General features: G+C 40.5%; 1 protein-coding gene across 1 annotated transcript in view; it reads left to right on the forward strand.

Moving 5' to 3' along the window:
- Positions 1-26,667, forward strand: part of TG (thyroglobulin) — a 157,477-nt gene that overhangs the window by 121,500 nt on the left and 9,310 nt on the right. Inside the window, exons 42-45 of the mRNA XM_051610309.1 lie at positions 6,504-6,668; positions 7,547-7,714; positions 14,586-14,767; positions 18,574-18,681. Coding sequence (XP_051466269.1) covers positions 6,504-6,668; positions 7,547-7,714; positions 14,586-14,767; positions 18,574-18,681 — 623 coding nt within the window. The remainder of the gene's footprint in view (positions 1-6,503; positions 6,669-7,546; positions 7,715-14,585; positions 14,768-18,573; positions 18,682-26,667) is intronic.

Raw genomic sequence — 26,667 nt, forward strand, 5'->3', positions numbered from 1 at the left:
CAGAGGAACAGATGAGTTCACAGTGGAGGGAGGTAAATAAAGTTCTCTATTTCCATGCAATTTCTGCCTGTTTATGGTGGCTATTTACCCTTGTGCAATGAACCCCCCGCCCCGTTTTTCTTTTTCCTCTGGAAATCACAGTTCTAGGAAATGGTTATGGAGGGGAAAATGTTTATATCTCAGTTTCCCTTCCCAGTGTGGGACTGACCTGCTGAATCCCTGTTCCACTTCATTTGTGTTTGCCATGTCTGACACATAGTTCCTTAGCTGTGACAGAGATTCCCTAAGTTGGTCATAAAGATTCCTTGCAGCCAGACTTTACCTGTAAGAAATGACACTAACATCTTCACATAGAGCCCTGAAAGTTTGGAGTGTTGTAAGCACTTGATACTCTGCAGAATTAGTTGTCTAAGAAAAATAAATGCAGGATACTGAAATACAGCTCTGTAAGAGGAAGAAAATAATAATAAAAAAAGGCTTATATTGAAAACAACTTCTGACAATATTTTAAATCCAGTCTCTTAGAGAAAAATCTGTTAAACTAAGTGGAAAGGAGAGTTAGTGGTCACTTAGTGATCAGTCTATTCAAACACAAGCCATGTTTTAAATGATAGGAAGCACTAGAGCTCAGCAGTCAGGAAATGGAAGAGTCTTGGCTGTCCCAGAGGTCAGACCAGATGGTCTGACAGATACTTCTGGCTATGACCTGTGTGCATCTGATCCTGGAGAGCACCTGTCTTAAAATATTGCTGTACAGCTGGCTCTACTGAGGAAGCAGAATTATCAGGATTTTGAGTGGTGCGTTTTGGGTGGTGTTACTGTTGTTGCTGTTAGTATTCTCAATGGCGTCAGAGACCCTGCTCATGTAAGGAGTCTGAAGCCTTACCCCACCAGAGGAACTGCATTAATTTGAAGGGAGTGCGTGTGTTGAGGAGATGAAAGTGGCACAAGCAGAGTTTTCAGTTTCAAGTCAGGTTGGAAAAACAAGAGGTCGTGTTGTGAGGAGAGGAAGAAGATTTGGGGTTCGCAGAGTGTGAGTGATAAAAACTAGTTGCAGTGAAGTCTTTAATCTTTAGATCTGTCATGAATCAGTTTTGAAAAACTGTGCAGAAGTGAGTTTCCAGAGTAAAAGAGGAATTAAAGACCTTCAGCACTGCAGTTTATATGGGAATTGTCTATTCCAGGCATATTGGGAGACAAAGGCACAGCTTACAGGAGTAGTCCATATGTTCTTTTTTATTATCTGATCAGAATAGCAGCAAGGCTGCTGTTTAACTAAAAAGCTCCTGAACTGTGAGGCATCTGAAGCAGAAAGCTGGCATTCAGCTAGGCAAGAACAGTTAGATGTGCCTACCAAGTGGAGGAAGAATTGGGATGGGCACCATAGCACCAGGGCAGGTCTGTGAGCTACAATGTCCAAGGAAAGAAGCTGGCAAGAGGTACCAGCTTCAACTCAGCTATCACAGCCTCACATTAAAGCAAGAATTCCTCTTCATGTAGCAGTGATTTGCAGTCATCAGCTTCTCACCATTGTGAGCTGCAACATTTCCTAGGATCTGAATTTCTACTGTATAGCTTAACCTCTAATTTTGAAAAGAGAAATTAAATGCTTGCAAAGCTGCTGGTCCCTGAACTAAACAGTACTGAGGCTTTGCCTTCCATTTTCAATGCCACCCCTTGTTGCAGTGGGCATTATTACCCAACATTGTAATGTTCCCACTATTCCTGTAAATTTAGGAGGAAAGTGTAAAGTTGCTGTTGTGAATTGTGAAACACAGTTGCAATCACTTCTTCTAAGCAGTTCGGAGTCGAATGCTTTCATCAAGGTCATTGTTAAAAATGTCATTGGAACTTCCTCTGATGACAGCAGGTCAATCCATAAGGACAACTGAAACAAGAACTGCCTGTGGCTTCAGTTCCCTCTCAAGCCCTTCTAAATGATGCTGAGATAGGAAACACCTTGTGATGGCAAGATGGCTGATGCTCACAATTTTATTGTATGCCACATTGCTTAAAAGTTTGCTTTCAAAAAGCAACTCTGCAGGATTATGTGAAGATCTCAGCTGTTAATTCTGAAAGTGAATGTTTTAGCTCTTGTGTTTATAGGTACAGGAGAATTTCTGGAGGCTTAAAAAACAGAGGAGTAACAAAAAAGAACACAGTGTTTGTTATTTTTAAGCTGTTCTCATGATATTTGGTTTAATGATTCATGATTCTGTCATGTTGATGGTTATATGGGTGTCACGTAATGGAAATGAACAGTCCCTCTATTTCTGCTTCTGCCTAAATAGTCCTATTTTTTAAAGCACATGACTCCTTCATTACTGGTTGCTGAGGCTAATCTACAAATAAATTATAGTTTTATGGAGAAAGAGGCCAACAGAAATGCTGAGTGCAGCTATGTTATCCCCTGTGTCCTGAGCCTGCCTCTAGTGTGGCTACAGTGTTTATGGAAGATTCCTTTTTAATATGGAAACTGCAGGCTCAAAAAGGAAGAAATTTAAGTCTGGGAAGTCTTGGGTCTTTTTTGGAGGATGAGGAAACATGAGCCTGAATTGTGATGGGAATTTGAAAAACAGAGAACTGGTACAACTTTGCTTGCCTGACTTCTGTGGTAAGAGAAGTCTTGTTTTCAGAGTCTGGAACGTATTTCAGATGCACCAGTGGAGGAAACATAATGGTATTGCTTCCAAACACCGTTTGAATCATGTCGCAAGTTCCTCTATCACCCACTTCCAGGCCCAGTAAAAAATTAAGCACAAACAGCAGTAGTGGATATCACATCTTTTTCAAACCCCAAAGGCAAGACATGCTTCCTGCCTGAGGGTGTTATTAAAAAAAAAAAAGCAAAATGAGTAAGTGGCCATTACCAAGGAAAAAAAAAAAGGCAGAATAAAGAGGAGCACCTGTTCTAACCACTCATGCAAAGAACAGAAAGCATCCACAGCTAGAGTAAGGCTCCAAACAAGAACTTCCCTCACCTTGCAAATGTATTTGCAGAATTTTTGGGTTTTTCTTTTACTTATGAAGCTTGGGACATATCTAATGCTAACCCATATACATCCAGGGGTGGGACATGAAGTCGTGCTTGTCCAGAGTTTTAGCTCTCCCTCCACAGAGAGGACCTGGGGGACACTACTATACAGAAACTTTTGCAGTCGGTTGTCTCAGTACTTGACCCAAGGGCAATCTTTCAGTTTGTAGAGATCTCAGAAACAGGGAAACTTTGCACAGCTTTTAAAATCCCTGGGAAGAGAGGTGTTCAAAATCAAGCACACACGAGGTTGCTTTGCTTGGTCCCAGTGAATTTTTGGATTCTCTATGTCATCTGATCTTAGTACTCTCTTTCGGTAACAAACTTACCCTTTTAATAAGACAGCTTCAAAATTTCCACAGAAACAGACACTTTCAAAATCTGTGAAGCTTTTGGAATTTGGGAAACTGAAGACATTCAATTTTTTTTTGTTTGGTTTTGTTTTTTTTTGAAATGAATGCCATTTAGAGGTACTGGATACTTGATAAAACATGCTGAGCACACTCAGATCTGATGTTGAAGAATATATTTGGCCAGTTGGTGGATAAATATTGTGCAGTACTAGATCTAATTTCTCTGCTATACCAAGGAGGTGCCCAATTCCTTGCTACAATTGAAAAGCAAGTAAGCTGCTCTTCTGAGGCAAGGTGCCATGCTGGGTTATCCCTTTTCTTTTTACCCTTTCCTAGTTTTGGTGAAAATATTCTTCCAAAGGCTAGGCAAAAAAGCAATGTTCCCATTGTTCCACCTGAAATACTGTGTACAGTTCTGGTGCCCTGTTGCAAGCCAGGCAGTTTCCCACATGCCCTCAGCACAAGAAAGATATAGACCTGTTGGAGAGGGTCCAGAGAAGAGCCTGGAGCAGCTCTGCTGTGAAGACAGGCTGAGAGAGTTGGGGCTGTTCAGCCTAGAGAAGAGAAGGCTCCAGGGAGACCTTATAGCACCTTCCAGTACTTGAAAGGGCCTACAGTAAAGCTGGGGAGGGGCTTTTCATCAGAGAAGATAGTGATAGGACATGGAGAAACGGTTTTAAAGTGAGAGAGGGGAGATTTAGGTTAGATATTAGGAAGAAATTATCCACTAGAAGGGTGATGAGGAACTGGAATGGGTTGCCCAGGGAGGTTGTTGATGCCCCATCCCTGGAGGTTTTTAAGGCCAGGTTGGATGAGTTTTTGTGCAACCTGGTCTAGTGGTGGGGTTCCCTGCTCATGGCAGGGGGGTTGGAACTTGATGATCTTTAAGGTCCCTTCCAACCTTAATGATTCTGTGATTCTATGATTCATTCTGCATCCTGAGGACACACCCACATGCAGAGATGCTCTCATCAAAGATATTTTCCTTCTCTCTCATGACCAACTGAGTCAGTGCACCTAGTCAGCAGCTGGCAAATGTCATGCCTTACACAAAATAGGACACTACAAATCCCACTTGAGGATAAAGCCCATTTTTCACACAAATTCTCATCTAAATCAAGAGCAGAAGGGAGGAATAAGACCAAGTGGTGTTTATTTCTTCTTCGGTTCTTCTGCTCTTAAAACCAGAGATGGCTTTTCTCATACCCCACGACTGACAATTTTAGCTTTTCCTTTGCTGATCTGCAACCATCTGCATTTCAGTCCTAAAGCTAATAACAGTGCTAGTTTTTCAGATCCCTTAAAAAGGAAGACAAACCTTTCAGGATGTCAGTAACACTGGACATTCTATCTACAGTGAACTAAAAAGGCTGTCTCAACATCTAAACAATCATCTCTTTCTAAATATATTTGGGAACCAATTGCTCCAGTTGTGAGCAATGGTGTCCTATTAGTATCAATGGGTCTGCTTGTTTGAAATATTAAAAATGTCCCAGGTGCTGGCCAGGACTTCTCAGAGATCTTCAGGCTCAAGCGTTTGACACAATTTCAGATTAATGATTTGCTGTTTTGGGGTTTTTTTTCTATTTGTTTTCAACTTGCTCCTGGCTTTATGCTTTTTCAGACCTGTAGTTATGTTTTGAGAAAATTCAGCCAGAAGTTGATCAGCTGATTAAATCTTGCATATCATGCATCTAAGGTTTGGGTTTATTTAGAGGACAGAAGCTAATCATAGCAAGTATTATAGTAAATTGATGTAAATGTTTGGAAATTAGTCATTTGAACCATGTCAGAGCTATTCCAGCCTTTCTCTTTTAGGTCAGATCTTATCAGATTTATGCTAATTTATCTGCATTTTCAATAAGTAGTTTTCATGTTTACTTAACCATATTGTACCATCTTTTCTTGGTGAGGACCTTTTCCGTGCTGGCAACAGCTGTAGGGAAGAAGCAGAGTCTGAGATAGAGATTGATCTGTAGCCTGCGCTCTGGTTTTGATGTGCTATGGCTCTGGGTGACCTTCTACAGTTTGGTTTAGCCTTTGGTTCCTACTACCTCTGCTCATAGCTCTACTAAACTCTCCCTACTCATTTGTTTAGCTTTTCTTAGATTTTCTAGAGTTTCTAGCTCCTTGAGCAAGTCCAGAGGAGGGCAACAAAAATGATCAGAGGACTGGAGCACCTCCCCTATGAAGACAGGCTGAGGAAGTTTGGGTTCTTGTTCTGCTTGGAGAATAAGAGACTCCGAGGTGACCTTATAGTGGCTTTCCAGTACCTGAAGGGGCTACAGGAAAGCTGGGGCAGGACTTTTGGCATGGGCATGTAGTGAGAGGACAAGGGGCAATGGTTTAAAACTTGAAGAGGGAGATTTAGATTAGATATTAGGAGGAAATTCCTTACTATGACAGTGGTAAGGCACTGAAACAGGTTGCTCAGGGATGTTGTGGAAGCCTCATCCCTGGCAGTATTCAAGACCCGGTTGGATGGGGCTCTAAGCAACCTGATCTAGTGGGAGGTGTCCCTGCCCACTCAGAGGGGTTGGATCTATATGATCTTTAAGGTCCTTTCCAACCCTGCCTGCTATGATTTCTATGATTTCTATGAAATTTATTTACACTCAATATGAACAGTCAAAGCCCATTTGATCTTGTACCAGGATCATTCTAAACTATAAAGATTATCTTTGTGGATCCATTTATAAAGATCATGTCTGCTCTCAGTCATTGTTTGTCAGAGTTAAGGAAGTAAAACTTTTATTTTTCCTTGTGTAAAATGATCTCTCCATTCCCTGATGTGACTCACAACACCTTCTCTGTATCTGCTTCTGCCTGAATGTTTCTCCTTCCAGCAAAGTTTTCAGAAAGATTTGTGACTTGGTTATAAACATAACATAGACCCTTTTCAAAGGTCTTACAAAGCAACTATGGCAGAGCTGGAAAGAGCCAAAACTATCCTTCTCCCCTTTGCTTTGATTGTTCAAACTTGCTTCTTATGGTTTAAACACCAGTTTTTTACATTCTGTGACTGGGCAGATTTTGCTTCTCATCTTTTTTTACCTGCACCAGGGTACCAAGTGCTTTGATAGCATGTGTTGACTGTAATTATCTTTCTTTTCCAGGGAGGTTCAGCTTTTTCTCCAGCATCCATTGTTACAAAGAGGAGAGCACAGGCCCAAGCAGCAGTCCTGGCTGAAGATGTAGGATGCCCTTCATCCACCAGTGAGGAAATTGTAGCCTGCCTCCGCCAGTTGCCTGCTCGTGTCCTCAATGATGCACAGACTAAGGTAGACCATAGCAAAACCCATTAGACAGGGATCAAAAGGTCTCCATTGACATGAAGCTGTGAGGAAGCTTAGAAGATACATTGAGCAGAATCCTTGTGAAAGAAGAACTGGACTAGCTTTGGTGGATTGATGCTGATGTCCATGACATCCATCACTTACCTTGATTCTCCTTTAGACTAAACCACTTTTACACTATTTTGACCATGTATTCCAAAATTAATCTGAATATAGTCATCACCTTCTTTCAGTCCCCTCTCACCTGCCCCTGAGTGTTACTCTAGAGGAGCATCAAATGCCTGTAGCTTGAGTAACAACTGGGATATCAATGCTCCTGTTAAGTGTGAGACTTGTGAAAGCTGCAATATAAATTGTTCTAGAGATGGATCCTTTACCCACAGATTAAAATACCCACTGGCAATGCATTTTCCAATCAGGATCAGCATAGAACCAATCTCTAATTTAAAACAATATTTGTGTGACTATAAGTCCATCAATTCTCTTGGCCTATTCAACTCATTTCACCTACTGTGACTGTCAGGAAAAGCTTTGCTCCCTGCCAATGGTGAGTCTGAATCATAGAATGCCATGTTGGGAGGGACCTCAAGGATCATCTGGTTCAACCTTTCTAGGTAATACTATCGTTTATATGAAGTGGCTCAGCACCCTGTCAAGCTGAGACTTAAAACTGTCCAATGTGGGGGAATCTATTACTTGCCTTGGGAGACTATTCCAATGTTTTATTGTCCTCATGCATTTACATTAACTGATCATCTGTTCCCTTGATGGCTATCAGCTCAATTTTCTGAAGCATAAGTAAAATGGAAATGACCAGATTAAGCTAATTTAACTGCACTATTACTGCTTTTTTACTAATCTAGCTCCTAGCTATAAGTGGTCCATTCCAGTACTGGGGTCCAGTGATGGATGGAATTTACCTTCGGGAACCTTTGGCTAAAGCCCTGCAGCGCCCTCAGCTTCAGAAAGTAGATCTGCTCATTGGAACTGCTCAGCAGGATGGGTTGATCAGCAGAGCCAAGGCAATTAAGGTAGGAAGAGCCTCTCTGTTAAGGAACTGATGGTATTGTTATTACTAGAGTGATGACACCAATCATGTGCAGCCAGAGCAGCTTCCTTTTGATTTCTACAATTTGTGAGTTATACTCCATACAAATATGCAAAGGTGTTGTCCATCTCCAGCCAGTGCTGCTTAGGCTGATAAATGGACTAATTACATTTTGTGATTAACACAGCTGGGGGAGATGAGCAATGATTTTACATGTATTAATATCAGAGAATCATGGAATTGTCAGAATTGGAAGGGACCTCTATAAGATCATCCAGTCCAACTCCCCTCCAGGATCACCTGAAGCACATCACACAGGACTACATCCAGGCAGGTTTTGAACATCTCCAGAGATGGAGACTCCACAACCTTCCCAGGCAGCCTGTCCCAGGGCTCTGTCACCCTCAAAGCAAAGAAGTTTTTCCTCATGTTTAAATGGATCTTCCTATGTTCCAGCTTGTGCCCATTGCCCCTCTTCCTGTCACTGGGAACTACTGAAAAGAGTCTGTCTCCATCCTCCTTGCACCCACCCTTTAGATACTTGTAGGCATTAATAAGGTCTCCCCTCAGCCTTCTCTTCTTCAGGCTAGAGAGTCCCAGCTCTTTCAGCCTTTCCTCATAAGGGAGATGCTCCAATCCCCCAGTCATCTTTGCTGCCCTCCCCTGGACTCTCTCTAGTAGTTCCCTGTCTCTCTTGAACATGTGCAGCAATATCCTTTACTGTTTCTGAAATCCTGTTTAGGTTGCAATCTCATTTGTAGATCACAAGGAAAAAAGCAGGCTCATAACTAGGTTATGAGGTTCTTCACTATGCAGCAGACTGAGTCAGTCTTTTCCAGGCCAACGTGGGTCATTTCAGCAACCTTTTTTGTCTTGCTTTTAAGGAGTACATTTTCTTACTTTAAGAAGTACAATGATTCTGAATATGGACTAGCTATGAATAAGAATAGCACGGGCCTGATGTGTTGGCTAGGGTTTCAGGGCATAAACTGCTGAAATGAAAAAGAAATGGGTCCATGCTGTACTTTGGACATAGAAGTTCCCAAAAGCATGAAGGTCTACCCAGAGGGATTTTGCATCTTCTTGAGAACAGTCTGGCACTTCCTGTTCTCGAGTGAGTATATCAACTTTGATGGAATATGACTGTTTTGACCAGGCTCATATTCCTGTCTTTGGATTGTTTTCTTAAAGACTTGCTGCAAGATTGAAGTTTCCTGATTTCTTCTTTGTCCACAGTTAGTGCATTAATTGTTGGGAAATTGTAATGAGTCCTCTGTCACTGAGCTACTTAAGAATGTGCATTTTCCACGTCCCCAAGAACACTTATACATCACAGCCGTGACCAGGCCTAGTTGCAGTTAAAGTCAGATGATAAGGTCTGGAGTAAGCCACAGACATATTTAGCTACAGTGGCAGCAGCTGGCGTGGGTGCTGGTTGTTACTGAGAAGTCTGCCCCATTTCTTCTGTCATAGTGTCATAAGGGATCCTTCATCTGTGCTAACTGCCTTCTCCCCACAATAATCCTAGAAGAGGGATTTGAGACAACCCAATGTATCCCATTCTTCTACTCTATTTGTTTTAAGGGTTCCCTTGAAGTAGGTTGGACTTGCATCTTTCTGTGAAAACCCAAAGCTGGTTTTAGTGATACACTAACAAAGGTGGGAGGGCTTAGCTGGTGGCCAGAGCACTGAGCTCAGCTTGGGGAACCAAGACAGAGTTCCTAGTTTGCCTCTGACCACAATTAAATTACTTAATCTGTTCAGCAAGAGGGGGAAACGCCTCCCGTGCGTGAAAATCCATCTGTGGATGTGCTCCTTTTCTGTAGAGAGGAGAACCATATATGTGTTTGGGTAGATAGATGGCACAGCTAAAAGATCCTGTAGCAAGTGTATGAATTTTGCAAAGTCCTTCATTTCCATCTCCTTTAGAATTATTTATTTCAGTGTAGTCAGATGCAAAGAGTGCGGGATAGAAAGATTTAACCCCTGCTGACCTGTTCTACCAGCTCCTGGGAACAGCTGTGCTGGGAAATTCAGCCAAGGGCTTGCTCTATTAATACAGGTCCTGTAAATGGAGAGGAGACACTTTCAGCCATTTGCATGCAAGCAAGCTTGAGACACGATATAAATCTTATCACCTTAGGCTGGGGCTGCATGCAATTAGCAAGTTTGATAGCTGTCAGCAGTCAAGTCTTAGGAGTGAGAGTAAAACCTCTAGACTGCAACCAGACCTGAAGGTGGTACATCCAATTAGCACCATATTGTTCTGTGGGGACTTGCTGGCATTTGGTTGTGGTGGGTAACTCTTCACTCCCAATGCAACACTGTGCTTATGCCCATTAAGACCTTTACTATTAAAAATGAGAGAAAAAAAGACAGAAGCTACCACTTCTATGCTAGCAAAACATCGATGTTTGATTAGTTTACAATTAAAGGCTGAGGTGTCTCAGTGGTGCTTGCAGCAGAGAATGTGTTCCACATTCATGCTCAGTGTCTTGCCCATTGCAGTGACCGTTTTATGGCATTCACTTGAATGCTTATTCATGTGAACTGAAACAGATTTACCACTTCCTGGAGCACTTTGTACTCATCCCCGGTGCAGCCATCAGATGGTTGAAACTAAGTGAGAAACAAAGCAGAGTTTGTTCAGGGAATGGCAAGTGGTTCCATAATGCACAATTATGTGGCATATGGAGCAGTTAAGCCTGGACACGTTAACTGCAATTCCCATGGCAGACCTTCAGGGATATTAGCTTTGAGCAGTCATAGATGAGGGCAGCTGAGCAGAAACCTCTAAAAATATTTACTTCAATTCCCTACTGGACAAAACTTTATCCCTCTGCTATATGTGCTGTTCAGGTGGGAGGATCTAATGGTTCCTACTAGTATTGAATATATGGATTCACTCATGCTGCTCTATATCTGTGTTTGTATATGCATGCAAGTCAGTATAGCCTGGTTATCTTCTATACATTCTGTGTCTCCTATGTAATCTCCAGATTGCAAGGGTTCTTAAATTTCTTTATTTGGAAGATTAGGGTTGCACCAAATGTGTTTTCTTTCCTTTTCTTTCCCTCCCTTAGTACAAATCTATTTTTCTGCAGAACCCAGAAAGATTGGATAGGTAGAAACATAGTTTATTTACTTCATGTAAGCAACTGGATCTCTGCAGACAAGATCTCCCTTCCTGCAGTATATTACAGTCAGTTAATTTCTTTATGGATAAAGCTATTCAGCAATATGCAGCAGATGGCAGATATATGTATATTAATTCTAATAACCAGGGAGCAGTGTCCTTATAAATGCCATCAGTGAGGAGAATGGGCTGATTTAATCTCCTTACTTCATCTTGCAATTAGCTGGAATCATTGAAAGACTCTGCTGGCTGGCAGGTCTTTCACCATCTATTATGGCAATGTTTCTCAAAAGTCACTTAAGACCTAAGATCTGCACATACTCTGTTAGTGTTGTCACTATTTCAGTTTGTCAGGAAAGTACAATTTGCCCCTCGGATGATGTAAACATTTGGTCTACCTACTGCTACAATTTATTTTTAAACAAAACACTGGACCAGATCCATTCATGTGTTCCAGAAGCTGTGATGCAGGAACAAGAACAGGAAGCATTCTGTAACTCATTATTTAGACAATGTTTAAGGCCACTTTGCATCCCTGGAGCAGTAGAAAGTGGTGCACCTGCTGACTTTAATTATTTTCTTATTTTATAAAAAAAACCCTACCCAAACCACTATAACTCTGAGGTCAGCTGCTAACAGAAGAATGTAAATGATTTTACATAATGTGCAGCTGTTTTTATTAATCTGGTAGCAGCTGCTTTATCTACTGCTATTTGAAAATGTCTCCTTGGTCATATATTTTCTAATAGGAGACATTTGTCCCACATGGAAAACTGGTAAAATTGAATCAATTTCTGAAAAGTTAAAATTCTTTGTCTTTTTGATGTTTCATAGGTTTTATTTTTAACATATTACTTTGGTTTTTGCTAGCATGTTAAAATGAGATGTTTAAGTTGCCAAAGCAACAGTTGACAAATCATGTTTAAGATTTTATTATTTTAGTGCTGATTGGGATGAAAAATCTCAAAATGTCTTACAAATGCCAGATCTAGTTCTCATCCATCTCTGCCTGTTGAGTGCTCTTTCATCTGACTCAGCATATCTCAAGGACTTCACTCTGTGATAAATGATTGTAGAGAAATGTCACCAGAATTTGGGAGGCATTTTGAAGATCGCAGAAGCTATTATATAAGTGCAGTAAAAACCAAATACTGACCACAGGGAGTCAGATCAAAGACCCATTTAGCACAAAATTCTCCTTTCAGTAGTGGCTAAGATGCATGTTTGTAAGAAGAGGGTAAGCAAATCTGATGCTTCTGCTAAATGCTCTCCAAACCTCTACTAGTTTGCAGCTCAGGGACCTCCTAGCCTGAATTGTTCTTCCTGTAACTAATAAACATCAACAGATACTTAAAAAAAAAATATATATATACAAAACTAAAAAAATTGTTTATGAAACTTCATCTTCACTGATTTTGGCATCTGAAAAAGCATGTGGCAAGGAGTTCCTTGGTTTAACCATGTGCTCTATGATGATCCATCTCCTTCTCAGTAGTTTTCAACCATAATGTTTACCTGATGCTTGGTAATTAATGCAGCAGTGAAGGATCAGTTCCTAGGGTACATAATCAATACCCTAAGGGTTTTTTTTCTCTTTCTTTTTCACTCTAAGTATCCATGACAGGTGTAGAATAAGGTAATAAATCCATAATAAATAAAGAGATAAATAGATAGATAGATAGATAGACAGACAGACAGACAGACAGACAAACAAAAGTATTGCATGGAAGTTGCTTTGTACAGGATGCTTTACACATAAGAGCTTGGGCTCTACATTGACACAGAGAAACATCTATTGTTATCCATACTGGCTGGCCAAATCCACCAGCTCCAATCACCAAATGGGAGATTCCTAGTTAGCCAACAGCAGCAATGCTTCCATTGCTTAGTAGGGAGCTGAACTGCTGTGTGCTAAAGCTGATGGAAGGACTGTTTTTGAATACAGTGAATCTGCAGTCAGGTCTTCAGTGATAGTTTCTGATTTGTGCAGAAAAGTACACATGTACTTGCTATTTAAATGGAATGATTTTGCAGGCAGCTTCATATGTGGCATTTGTGCACACGAAGTGACGTGTCATGTGTGAGTTGCAGACCTTTTTCCAAGTACAACTGAATTACTAACACTGGTACCACACAATTCTTTTCATATTGCATGGGCCAAAATCTAGCAAAAGAAGAATTTATTAGAAATACAAGGAAAATTGCCAAGATCTTTTTGGATCTTGGGATATTTGGTAGTGTTTTGAATTCCCTTGTGAAGTCACTTAATCAAAATGCGCAAAGCATTAGAGTATGTCAACAAGGACAGGCCTTGGCCTCTGCAGACAGGGCTTATTTTCTATCTTTGATTTCTGCGAATCTGTTGAAAAGTAATTATTCCCTCTGTACTTTCAGTATAGGGTGGTAGAAAGAGCTAGCAGTGTGATGAAAACCATCTGTGAAACATCAGAATAAGATATTCAGTAAATCATCTCTGTCAACTGGACTGGGCAGACACCAGCCTATTTTACATCAGACTGACTGCACAAAATAATATAGGTGGTTTATTATCATTCTCTCTGGAGTTCTTATCCCAAGTTTCAGCCAGGGTGCACCTGCAAGGTGCCCTCTTTAGAAACGACTGTATTCACAGGAAAGTTCAGGTTAAGATTTTTTCAGGAAGCTGATTTGTTTCTGAACTTGAAAGAATTTTTTTTAATATTTTTTTTAAGTGAAAAGTCTGAATTGATAAAATAAGAAACTTCCTCAAAGAAACATGCTTTGAAATCTTCCAGTAGTACTTATCATTGGTAAAAATAAGATCAGGTCCATAGTTTGGTGGAGAAGGTGGTTGTTCTTCTATGAGTAACTGCAGTGACATGGACACTGGGGAAAATGCCTTTATATCAGGAAAGGCTTCAGACCACAAACCTCAGAAAAAGGGCATTTCATAGAATCATAGAACTACTCAGGTTGGAAAAGATCCTTGGGATCACCGAGTCCAACCATCATCCCTAATCTACAAAGTTCTCCCCTAAACCATATCCACCAACACCACATCCAAACTACCCTTAAGCACATCCAGGGATGGCGACTCAACCACCTCCCTGGGCAGCCTATCCCAGTGTCTACAGTTTCACTGTAGGTCTCTCTGAAAGGCCCTGGGGGTTGTGAAATTTGAAGATCACGGTTACTACTTGCACTAGGATTTAGAGATGGGAGAGTTCTCTTCCAGGGCTGAGGCAGATATTAGTCCAGAAAGGACGTAAATACAGGCCTTTTGGCAGCCACATTTCTTTGTAAGTGTTTTCAGGAGTGTTTTCACTTTCTGGACTTTCCAAGGAAAGAAGCAATATCTCACTCTCTCCCCTCTTGCTTTACATTAGGGAGCCCATCAGAAAGTCAGCACTGGGCACACCTACAGTCCTGGTGGACTACTTCTGTGAGAAGTGGGGTTTCTGTAGTGTTAGAGCTACAGAAGCACAGCACGGTACCTGTGATTTGAATGTACTGGATTAGGGGACTCAGTCCTATAGTATGTTTCGAGGAAGCCAATATTACTGACAGGTGACACTCTTGGGAAAGCAGAAGTAGGACTGTCCCCTACTTCTCCTAAGAATCAGAGATCACAGCAGGCAGGACTCTTTTCAGCAGACTGAGATCTGAGTCTAGACTGTAGCACTAAATATGTATCTTTTATTTTTGTTTGTAAATTGAATGTATGCATTTTGTTTTTTAGAAATTTGAAGAAAGCCAAGGAAGAGCCAATAGCAAAACAGCCTTTTACCAGGCTCTTCAAAATTCTCTAGGAGGGGAAGACTCCAACTCATTCATTGAGGATGCAGCTACATGGTATTACTCCCTCGAACACTCAACTGATGATTATTCATCCTTTTCCAGGGCTTTGGAAAATGCCACCCGGTAAGAAATTTATCCTATTAAAATGATGTGATTGAGGTTAAGTATGGCTTGTTTTACTTATCTCAAATGTGCATTTATATTCCAAAAAACTTGTAAAATTCTTATGCAAATGAACAGAATATGAGGAATATAATTTCATTTTCTGTGAAGTTTCCAATGCCCTCAGTAAACAGAAATTGAACTGACTTTTATGCCTTGTGAAAAGTTTGATTTGTCTTTCCTCAACTGGATATTGGATTCAGACTACTAACGCTTCTTTGTGTACTCATACATGTCAAAGATGTCCTGTTTTTTTGCACACTCTGCATCAACAATTCCTTGTGTTCTCTCATTCCTGTGGCTGTAGAAGAACTAATAGACTGACTTTTATGCAGAAACATTGAGCTAATTATATTTTTATGTGTATATACATCAGCACTTAATTGGGTATGGCATCAGGGCCCAGCAGTTCTGGATAACAGTCAGTTTAAAGAGTTCATTGCCTTGTTGATCTAGGACTCCACAGCAGCCATGACACCTATGGTAGGCCATGGACACTTGTGGAGGTCTGTAGGTTGCATCACATGGTGGTTTGGTATACAGGGAAAACTGGATTTTGCTCGCTCTCCCATGGGCAGCCAGTTAGCTGTAGCCAGTTACAGATCTTGAGCTGGGGGAGTGGACAGGCCTGTGTTTCTGAAAGGAGCAAGCTGAGGGGAAATCTCCTTACCACCTTCTTCCTGCCTCTGGGCAAATTTGGGGGTTGAATAAGTGGAACAGATTTTCATAAAAAAATAAATAAATAACCAAACTCTTTCTCCACTCCCCTCTCTGTTTCTGACAGGATTTGTTATGAAAATGTTTTACTTTACTAAGGTAGTGTGTTTTATAAGCTGGTGGTCTGAGTCCTAGTGTACCTGTTGAAACAGTTCCACCTCAGTTTTGAAGAAAGACATAGCTACAAGCTCCTAGTATCTGTGCTCTCAGCATTACAACTTTCTGTCCCACTGAGAGCCCCTCCATGAGACCTTATACACAAGGTTTTCCTCTCAGTAGGTCTTCCTCCTCCATCACAAGTGCAGAGCATTGCTCCAGGGGAGCCTCAGGGAGCAGGAGATGAACAGGAGCCAAGATTCACTTGGAAACATCTGATCCAAGACAGCAGTGACCAAATCTGTTTGGGGAAGGTTTCTGGGTGGTCCAGGTGTGCCGGTGTATTGAGGTCATGGAGTAAACAAACCGGAAGGCTGTGGACTTAGATTTGTGCCATTTACCCAGTCTCACATCATGCTACATTTGCCCTGCCTCATTGCCTATCCCAGGAACAGGCCACCCATCACTGTGGCATCTGGGGCCACTGCATGCAGCCCATATAGAAGCATGGTGGTTCATGGGCATTAAAGCCTGAAAACATCTGCAATCTCTTTCCATCACCACCATTACCCATGGGGCTATAGCTGCTTAGCCAGATGAGTAAGGTTTTAAGCCATTACAAGCCACTAAAGGACTTAAATTTTAACCCTTCTTCCCACCAAGAGGTAGCTCCACAAGGAGCTGTTATGACACAAGGCTGTAGCATTTAGTCGTCCACTTTCAGCCCAAGACTCAGTATGATGCAGACACTGACTTTTGCAAATCTGTGTGGGCCAGGAAGCCTCTTGCTTACAACAGGAATTGGATCCACAAATAGCTCCTCTGGCTCTCAGCCTGTGAGGGCCCTGCAGCAGCCTCCTGGGCATAGGGATTACCTGCTTGTTTACAATCTGAGGCAAATGACTTGGCTAAGGAAAGACGTGAATGGCTTGAAAAGTCACCAAGAGCAAGCAGAAGGATAAGTAGTGAAACCAGGACATCTGATGATAATTCTTTGCTTTAACCACTTTGGAAATTGCTCCAGCTCAAGCATAAAGGCTGGGGAGACAGTAGTTACAGAATGACAGTCACCTACATCAGTATCACACACATGGTGGAAAAAAGAGAGGATTGGTTGTGGGTTTTTTTTGCTGTCTGCTTGTTTGGCTTGGGGTTTTTTGGGTTTTGTGTTGTTTTTTAAGCAAAAAACTTACTAACAACATAGATATGTAACCCAAGAAAGGTCAGGAAGATATAATTAATTGCTAAAGTTTTAATAGGAGTATAATGTCTGAGAAAGCAACATAACTGGTTGTTATAAACTATGTACATTGTGCATATTTTGTGGGCTTAAAATATTTCCACTTTGAAAATTGTTTTAGCTGCAATTCTCTGGTATTTTTCCCAGGTATAAAATGGGTTTAATTTTCTTTTTCTTTGCTTTTAAAAAAACAAACAGCACAAAAAAATAACAACAAACCAACAACAACAACAAAAACAAAACCAAACAACAAAACAACTTTGATGTTCCACTCCTGTAAGAAACAGCCATTTCATTTTTGTGGTTACTATTTTTAATATTTTTTTACTTCTACAGAATAACTGACTTTTTCCCCCCATAGAGCCAACTCGGATTCAGTTTTAAGTGGTGAAATGCATCTCAAAGCATTTCTCAAAAGTTAGTGCTCTCCACAGGCTCTCCAGTTTTCAAAGAGCATCTGCTCTTCTAAAGCCCCACGCTGGTAGGCTTGTGAAGAACAGTAATTTCTGTTTCATATGGGTGTTGTCAACCATAACTGTCAAAGAGTATTGTGGTCAGTCAGCCCATAGCTTGTGGTCTCACAGATGGGCTTAAAATAAACTTTGCTGAACCAAGATAGCTACCCAAACAGTGACTTTCATAATCACACCAGTTAAATATAGCAACATGTTTTTATGCTTCTCTAACACTGTTCTTTCTTGCCATCAGTCATTCTTTTTTTTTTTTTTTTTTTTTACCTACCAAGACTGAAGGAGCAGCTACTGTTTCAGATTCACTAGACTGAGAAATGAAACCTCCCACTTCTGCAGCAGATACAATTGTGTGTGTTCATGTAGCTATGGATATGTAAGCACCCAAAGGGTGTGCTGAGTCTTTGGGCACATGTGATCCTACATGTGGTGATATGTGTATGTACACTATTGCCTTGAGGAATCACAACAAGATATTTTGCAGTTAAGGTGTCCTGTTTTCTGCCTTCCTCTCTTGAACTGCTTGTGCTCCTTCAGGCTACTGCTCAGCCCACCTTCCAGCCACACTTCTTAGGGCAATGGGAGCTAGGAAGATACATTTGCTTCACTCACATTTTTCCATTGCAATACCTGGTGATAAACTGATCACTTCAATATTTCATTGCACTCTTCTTGTTTAACCTTCCTCTCCCAGACATACTGCACCAGATATTCCATATTGATGAGTCCTGCCAGAGGCCTGGCAGGGTATTTCCAGAAGTGGTCTGCTACCTCTTCCAGCTCTGAAAATTTTACCCAAAATATTACATAGACCCAAATGCAGAAATTATATTGTTGATACTTAACCCAGGAAATATATGTCCTTTTGCTAGATGCCATTGCAACCTTGTGGTGTGAAAAAAAGAGCTTTCTATAATATTACAAGCATGGGCACACATAAAATAGACTACAATTGCATTGGTTTTTTTGGCCAGGATACTTCTTATGTCAGATTTAGTTTATTTAGTATCATTAACATCATGCAGCAGTCCATAAACCAGCAATTTTAATGAATTCTAAGCTGTACCAGACTCATAGAGGGTGAGCGTGGTTTCCTTCAATGGACTTAAAGGCAGAGATATGAGTTGTTTTTGAAGATTTAAAATAGGCTATCAAGAGACAGGCCTGCTGCTTGTGAGGTTTCTTTTCTTTCTTTTTTTCTGTTGTGTGACTGTGTCTGTTCCCTGCTCCTCCTTTTTTATCAGTGACCAGTTTATCACATGTCCCATCATAAACATGGCCAGTCACTGGGCTGCTTCCTCCAGAGGAAATGTCTTCATGTACCACATACCTGAGAGCTCCTCGCAGAGCAGGTAAGGAGGTGTATTTTATTATGTTTCTTGAAAAAGTTTGCAAAAACAGGACTCAGTTTGGGCACGCTGTTGAGTAAATGGAGAGATGTAGGTACGATTAACAATGGAGGGATTGGGCTTCAGTAGATTATTTCTCTCTGTTGCCTAGATGAGAATGCTGTTTCTGAACTGAGGCACTTCAAATTAGATGTTTAAATTAAGTTTCCCTTTTCCAACTTACCTACCTGTGCCAGTTCCAGATAGCCTTTTAGATTCCTCCTCTGTATCTGATAAATCTCTCACAAAGGACCAGAATGTGGTCTACATCATTGGGAGCTCACAGATCTCAAGGTAATGGGGCAACATTTTCTAAGGATTCAGCGTTGATTGAACACTGCCCCCTTTTGAAGTCAGTGCAGTGGTACCACAGTTGTACCCACCGGCCTTCAGTTTGGACAGGGTCTGGGATTTTGTTCTCCAGCACCAGGACTTGTGATCAGCTCTCAGACTGTCTCATGGGAAGGGAAATATTTTTGAACACAAGCAGTTGCAGACTCAGGCTCTATGTCATGCTTTGTCTTAGCAGCTTGCTTGGAAAGTTTTCAACGGGAGAATCTGTATTGTATTTTAGACAGAAAGGTCTAAATGCCTCTGGGAGATGCAAATGCCTGGTTCCCTTGGCCGGCCACCAGACGAGCTGGTAGTCAGATGCTATTAAGGTAACCTTCCCTGGTTTTACTTTAGACCCAGCCTCTCCCAGTAGTCAGGGTGAGACACTAGGGCTTGCAGGCAGTGGTCAGCTCTTTGGGCTGCTATGTGACACACCACAGTAGCTCCTGGTCTCTTGCTTTCAAAGGCTGAGTGATCAAGACCTGCAGTGACAGCAGCCCCTCCTGTCCCTCAATCCACACATCAGGGCAGCAAAGCACACAGAGATGCTTATCTTCTTACTGCTTGCTTAGGAGGGAGCAGTTCTTGTTCCCTGCTGCCTGTACTAACCCATATCTTTCTTTCAAGAAAGACTTTTGAGACCTTTTGCTCAAGCTTTTTCCAAAAGGGCCCAGGGGAGGGACAGTGGGTTCCTACTGGCACCATCCAATACTGTGAAATTCCCTGGGAACTACACAGGTTGTTTTTTTTCCATTCCTGATAGTGAAAGAAACCAGCCAAGATCTTACAGATGAAGGCTGTTATTCTGTGGTAGCACAGGCTCACTTTCTTTTTAGCTGAGAAGTTAATCCTTGAGGAGCCATTATTTTGCCGGCAGCTCCAGCGGGAATGTTCGCAGTGCTCCGTTCGGCTACTGATGGGCCCAGATCAGTGACTTTTACAAGGCTCCAAACAGGCCCAGCTGTGCTATGCCAACAATCCAGCCACACAGAAAGAAAAGCTGTGTTGTCAAATTAACTTTTCTCTTGCTCTGGAGTAGGATAGTGACCCAGTCTTCTATGACAAGATCTTATTTGAAAGTTGATGACATAGTTCTTGTACAACTGAGAGTCAGTGGCTTTGAGGTTCTGATTTTGAATTGGTGAGAATTTCCTCTTCTGTCTAACTCTCTTTAAGATTTCTCTCATGCTCGTGTGCTCTCGTGTTATCTTCTCGTCACACTGTTCAGTGCAGGAATAGTTTATGTAGCTACACATTTTAATAATATTTATGTTGTCAGCGGTCTTCTTCTAAGCTAATTACTTTACATTTTAGTGCTAAACTTATTATTTTACTTCTTCCTAACCCTCTTTAAAAGAACAAAGCCAGTGTGCTGTCTGAAACTTGTGGGAACATGAGGCAGAGGCTCAAATGCCTTAGGCTAAGCCACTTTCAAGAGGAAATGAGTCCAAATTGCTGCATTTGCATTCTTACTCCTTTCTTCTCCATTTATGCTTTAGTACCATTAAAATAAATGTTGTTTAGGTTGCAAAGCCAAGCACTTGAACAGAAATTGCAGAATTGAACTTGTCTGTGTACTGAAGGATCTCATTTGGCACTACAACATGACTACTTATGAAGTGATGCTGTTTTCCCAAGGGACCCCACACATGGTCCTTTGCTGAATATATTGCGAGTTTTTTGTTTAAACATTGCTGTAATCCATTCCTAAATGAATCCTTCCTTATTCTTCATCCCAGTTTTCTCATGTGACCTCTTTCCCTCACCCTCCCTAGAGCATTCCCCTCTCCGTATAGTGTGCGTGCATTGCAGGCTGTCCAGCAGCCTCACCACATGCCAATGAAGTGATGCTGTGGAAGGTAGGAGCTTCACATGGGAGAGTGGCCTTTACTGGTAAAAATTGTTACTGAAGTTTCAGTAATCTGAAACCAACAACACACAGTGTTTGGGACTATTACTGGAGATTTGTCCTATTGGATTAAAACCAATGATGCACGTGAAACAGCCTTCAAGTAAAATATATAAACTAATTTTTGGGAAAGATCTGGCAACCATGTCACCATCTCCCAAGGGACTTCCTTAACCACTGAAGGAATGAGTCATGACAGTTCTCAAGTTCTTCTGTGAAAACTGTGACTTTTCTTAGGAGGAAGAACAGAGGAAAAGTATCAGTAACCCACAGTTTAGGCTGACAGGTAGGATGTGTGGGTTTGAACCTGATCAGCAAAAGTGAGAACAGAATCTGGGACCCTACAAACACTCTAGCTATTAACTTCCTGAGTAGAAGAATCCTGTTACAAACCTTTCTCTGTGTTAATGAATGCAATAGCCAACAGTATGTTTTGCACATAGCAGGCATGAACAGGATATTCTGTGAATACACAAACTGAATCAGATCCCCTCAGTGCATTTTAGCTGCAGGAGCACATCACTAGATATCCCCCACCATTCAGAGGCATTAAACAGAAAAATTATTTGTCAGCTTCTCTGATGCTGGATTGAATCTGTGTTTACTGAGATACAGACCTTTGTAGAAATGTAAACTTCTGTAGTATTATGTCCACAGGGTAACATAAGAGATAAAATAAAGTTTTTTTAGTCTTTGCTGTTTATATTGGTCAAAAGACCTCACTTTACACAGCATATGGACCTTTCTTTCTTTGTATTCGTTATACAATATCTATATCATTATGATTATGATGATTATGTAATTATGTATTATCTACACTAACAACTAATAGCTACCTCACAGGGGTGTTGGAAAGAGCACGTTAACATAATATTGAGTTCAAATAACTACAACAGCGAAAGACTATTTACTCTTAGATAAAATATTCTGCCTGGGGAAATGGCCATTCACTAATTAAGATAAGGCAGAGTATAGCAACACATTCTCCTATTTCTACTGTATCACCTCTCTCCTATTTTAAGTGTGTCTCCCAAAATGTGTAATAGAACAGAGATAAATGCAGAAATGTAAGAGTACTGGTATTTCCTCTTGTTTCACATGGAGCAGTCCCTTAATAACTCACAGTAAGATAAACAAGAGGGAGGAACAAGTCAGCCAGTAAAGGCAGACACAACTGCAGTGATGCAAAGTAGTCAAAAAGTTATAAAACAGGGAGAAATATTTACCACTACATTTCAATTAGCAAAAGTGTGTCTCACAACAGCACGTCTCTCCAATGTACATGCACACACACATATTCAAGCATGCATAGATACAGGGGTAAGATTTAAAAGCCCCCACCAAACTAATGTCTATGACATTTTTGGAAAATCACATAAAACCATGAACTGACAATTTTCATATATAGAGAAATGGATCTTGCAGAGAGCAAACTAGTATCTCCTTCCACATGGTAGCATTCTCCTCAGCTTGGCATGACACCATGTCTGCTTTAGTCTTCAGTTCCTACTTGAATAAGGAGTGGGATGCAGGGCCAACTCCTGCATTAATGATCTGTGGTAAAAATATATACATAACCCAGATGCCATTTTCTCACTCTGGTTTGAGAATACTTAGGCTTTAGAGTAAACATTTACTCTAAACAATGCGAGAGGAATGTGACTGCTCAGCACTGCTTAGGATTAGTGGGGAGGGCTAGAGGATAGCTTTATTTACAATAAAGAAATATGTGATAGGAGAAGTATGTTTTGACAAGGATAATATTATGAACTGTTCAAAGGTTTGCCTTATTAACCCTTCAACAGGTTTCTGGGTGATGTTTTGCATATTATATGAAGCAGCACTGCTTGCCACACTAGCACAGTTTCCAAGTCACACTGTGATGCCAACTGTGCTGTCTTCAAGATGGTGGATAAAAATCAGTACTCTGCTTACTGAGAAGGCCAGATCATCAGCTGCAGCAGGATGTCAAAGCTTAATTATTGTCATTGAAGGGGTCTAAACAGACTTAATGAGGCTCTTTTTATGAACATTACTACAGTAGTTGTCACAAACCTTTTTTTGACTGTTGTGCACTGGACAGATTCATCCAAGGTTAATGAGGTGCTGTCTGCTTTGAGTCACTTTAATTGGGGCTGTCTTTGCCTCTTGAGTATCCACTTTTGTATATGTTGGTGTGAGTTGTTAAAAGACTTCTCCATGCCAATGTTCACATAGTTGGCTGGATTTTGGTGGCATTTTTTACGATTTCTGTAACTGAAGGCAAGGACTTCTCACTGATAAAAGAAAATAAAATGCTTGTGTATAAACCCATTCAACTATGCAAAGTATTTTTGCTTTCTGTTTATTATGTATGCTGTACTAATTCTTTCTGTTCTTAATATCCCTTTAGATTTTTCTACTATTCTGATTTTGTAATAATCATATTCCTGTTCTTTAATCTGCCTACCACTTGTCCACTTGAGGCTTTCCTCCTGACTGTAGCTGTTAGTCCATGAATAACAACACCCCATGGGTTGGAGGGCCACAGTGTGACTTGGGTGTTGGGGGACAGACAGAAAGTGGGCTCTCTGGGCTTCAAAGAAACTCATCTAAATACAGAAGGCAGGTAAAGTACCAGAGAGGTGCACGGTGCCTCCATAGCTGGACAGGCACCACGATTGCCTTAGGTAGCTACATACACTTGCTGCAACAACAGTTTGTAATTTTTCTCTATAAATCTGTACTCCCTTTCATCTCCTAAAAGCTGTTGGTTTGCTCTTCTTGTTGGAATTGTCTCTCATGCTTGTGGCCTTGTCTATTGCATGATTCCAGCTGCAGCTATGAAAACACTCTCCCACTGGTTCAACCACATCATGCCATTCTCAAGTCTTTAGACAGTTTCTGGGTTGCTAAAGGCTTGAGGTCTAGATGATTTGTTTTCTCTTCCCATGGAGTGGTTATGGAGCCTTTATCATTCAGTAGGTTTTTCAGATCCTGGAAATTAGCCATAAATATGCAAAGTATCAAGCTGAGAAAAAGCAGAAATCAACTTTAAGTTAACCAAAATTCAGTTAAAAGACAGAAAAGTACAAAGCAATTTTTGAAACAGAATGTGCTGCACTACGACAGCCTGTTACCACAAAATGTGATATAGAATATAAGCAGAGTCCTTATATCTAGAAAGACTTTCCTTGGTGCTCTGGCAGCTTTGGGTGGACACATCACCTTTTTAAGGAAATTCATCCATTAAATCAGTGCAGGAAGAGGCACACTGAACAGATGGAAGAATTTCTGTTCCCCAAAGATGCACTCAAATATCAGTATGCGTGTTACTTGGTGTTTAATACAGTAGTTCCCTGACAAAATTCTGTATTCTGTGTTATTTAGGAATTCTGACAAGTTGATTTAAGTTTTTTTCTTCCTGCATGAAAACCTATGATTATTTTTTTTTTTTCAATTAATGTGAGCTTTCAGGTTCTTGAAATTATTATCTGCTTCTTCAGTTTTATTTTCTTCAATTGGCACAGCTATAATGCAAAGTAGAACATTATGTGTATTGGGAGTAATCCAAATGGAAAAGACACAGCAAATTCCAGGATACTTTTGCAAGTCACATGTGTCTATAGGACTTTTTTGGTAAAAAGGTGGATAAACTTGGCAGTTTAAGCCCTTTAGGAGTTACGATTTTTCCATATGTCCTGATTTTCCTGAAAAGAAAGAAAAACGCTAATCTGTTTTTCTCATGCTTTCCTCCATTTTTTGGCAGGACTTTGTAACGTGAGGAGACACAATGTGCCAAATGCACCCCTAGAACTGCAGAGGTCACACCAGGCCTTACATTGGCTCATTAAAATTCTGTAAATATCCAGCTCTCCTTTGATTATTTTTTGTGGCTTTTACTTTCAAAGGAATAATGGTTTTCTTAGCTCACAAGTCTTTCAAAAAGCACCAATATCTGCTAAGTTAAGTGACTAACATTGGTTTCAGTACACTATTTTTTCTACATTTCTCAGAAAATCCCTGTAGCTGAAACAATATGAACAGATCTTTCTATTTCATCTCCTGAAGAGTCTGGGTTGCCAAACTAAAAGATTTGCATAGGATTTGGAGAAGGAAGGAGCTGCCCAGTAGAACTTGTATGACTAAAGAGGCTACTGTCCCCAGCATGATGGGGCTGAGAACTTAAGCCCTTGAAGTTATCTGCTCAGGTTTTTTCTAGGTCTGCCTTACTGAGCTGTGTAGTCTGACTTCATACCACAGAGGCTTACAGGAATTTTGGCCAACATCTCTAGTCAAAGCTGGGGGAGACTAAAGATCACTTGAGGGTCAGGTTTTTTCAGGCTGGGGCTTGAGAAATATGGTTGCTCGAGTATATTTGTTCCAAACTTACCATTCATTAAAAAAACACATCCAAAAAACCTGAATGCCAAAGAGTGCCCCTTGTGAAATGAGTGCTTGTGTCATAAAATGGACAGTAGGTTAAGTATATAAAATTGCATTAAAAGAAGCATGAAGAAATTGGGCTAAAATTGTTTGTATGACTGAAGATAGAAATAATTTTTGAGTGAAAATATCAATTAAATTTCTTCCACATCCTATTTAAGGTGTGGTGTCAGGTTCTTCAACAGGTTTTAATTTCCATTTGTGTGGTTCTCTTGCCTACTTACTAGTAAAAAATTAAAGCAGAAAAAGAAAAAGAAACTCATGGCCACAGATTCATTTATTGTTCTAGACCATGTATGTTGGAAAAGTATTCTGTTAATAGCTATCTGTGCTTTATGAGGACTAAAGTATCTACCATTATTGGTCAATAGAGCTAAAAAAGTGGATAAATAAATATTCCTTTGGTATGTTCCCTATTAATCTTTTTCAACTTGCTTTTTCATCCTGAGTAATTTACTGGTAACTCTGGCTGAACTCTAGCTAGAGTTATGTTTATCTTGTTATTTTAAAATTTAAATGACTGGATAGCAGTGGGAAGTTTGGTATTTTGGTCTTGTATAGGATTTCATTTGAATTTTGGTTTCATTTACCTTGGCTTCTATCTGTGTGTGGAGTTTTAAAAAAGAACCAAAAACTTCATTGAGCTGCCTAAGAATAGAAACTGTGACTCAAAAGGCTTTGAGATTAGTTGAAATTATTACATTAAGAGAGTATGGACTATTTTTAAATTAAAGAAAACAAAAAAGGTGTTAGGCCATAGTCAGTCGATAGTAATCAAAATGAGTTTCCAGTATGGAATAATTAGACAGATCTGAAACAAGGACAAGGTTCAAAATGAGATACATGTCCTAAATTGCAAAGGGACACAGTGTGAGGTCTCTGCAGCCCGAGCTCTAAGTTATGCCTTCAGTCCTAATGAAGAATAGCATGGTGTCTGCCAGATCATATTCTTCTGTTCTGCCTGCCATGATTATGGATAGCCATTAATGACAATTCCATTTGCAAACAACATTTCTGAGGATCTCTGGGCTGGGTTTTTTGTGTGTGTGTTTAATGATTTTTTTTTGCTGTTCCAAAAGCTTATGGCTAAGATATTCACTTCAAATGCTGGACATATGGATTTGTATCTAAGCTCTATTTGATTTGGAACAAGAATTTGAATTAAATCAACTGTAATTTGGGAATTTTTATTCTAAATTCTGTCCTTATCATCTTTTAGTCCTCCTCATTGAAACTGTTCTTTGTATGCAAAAGTAGCTGCAGTTCTACAGAGAGAGTAGTGG

The sequence above is a fragment of the Apus apus genome, chromosome 2 (genome assembly GCF_020740795.1).
Source record: "Apus apus isolate bApuApu2 chromosome 2, bApuApu2.pri.cur, whole genome shotgun sequence".
In the NCBI taxonomy this organism is placed as follows: domain Eukaryota; kingdom Metazoa; phylum Chordata; class Aves; order Apodiformes; family Apodidae; genus Apus; species Apus apus.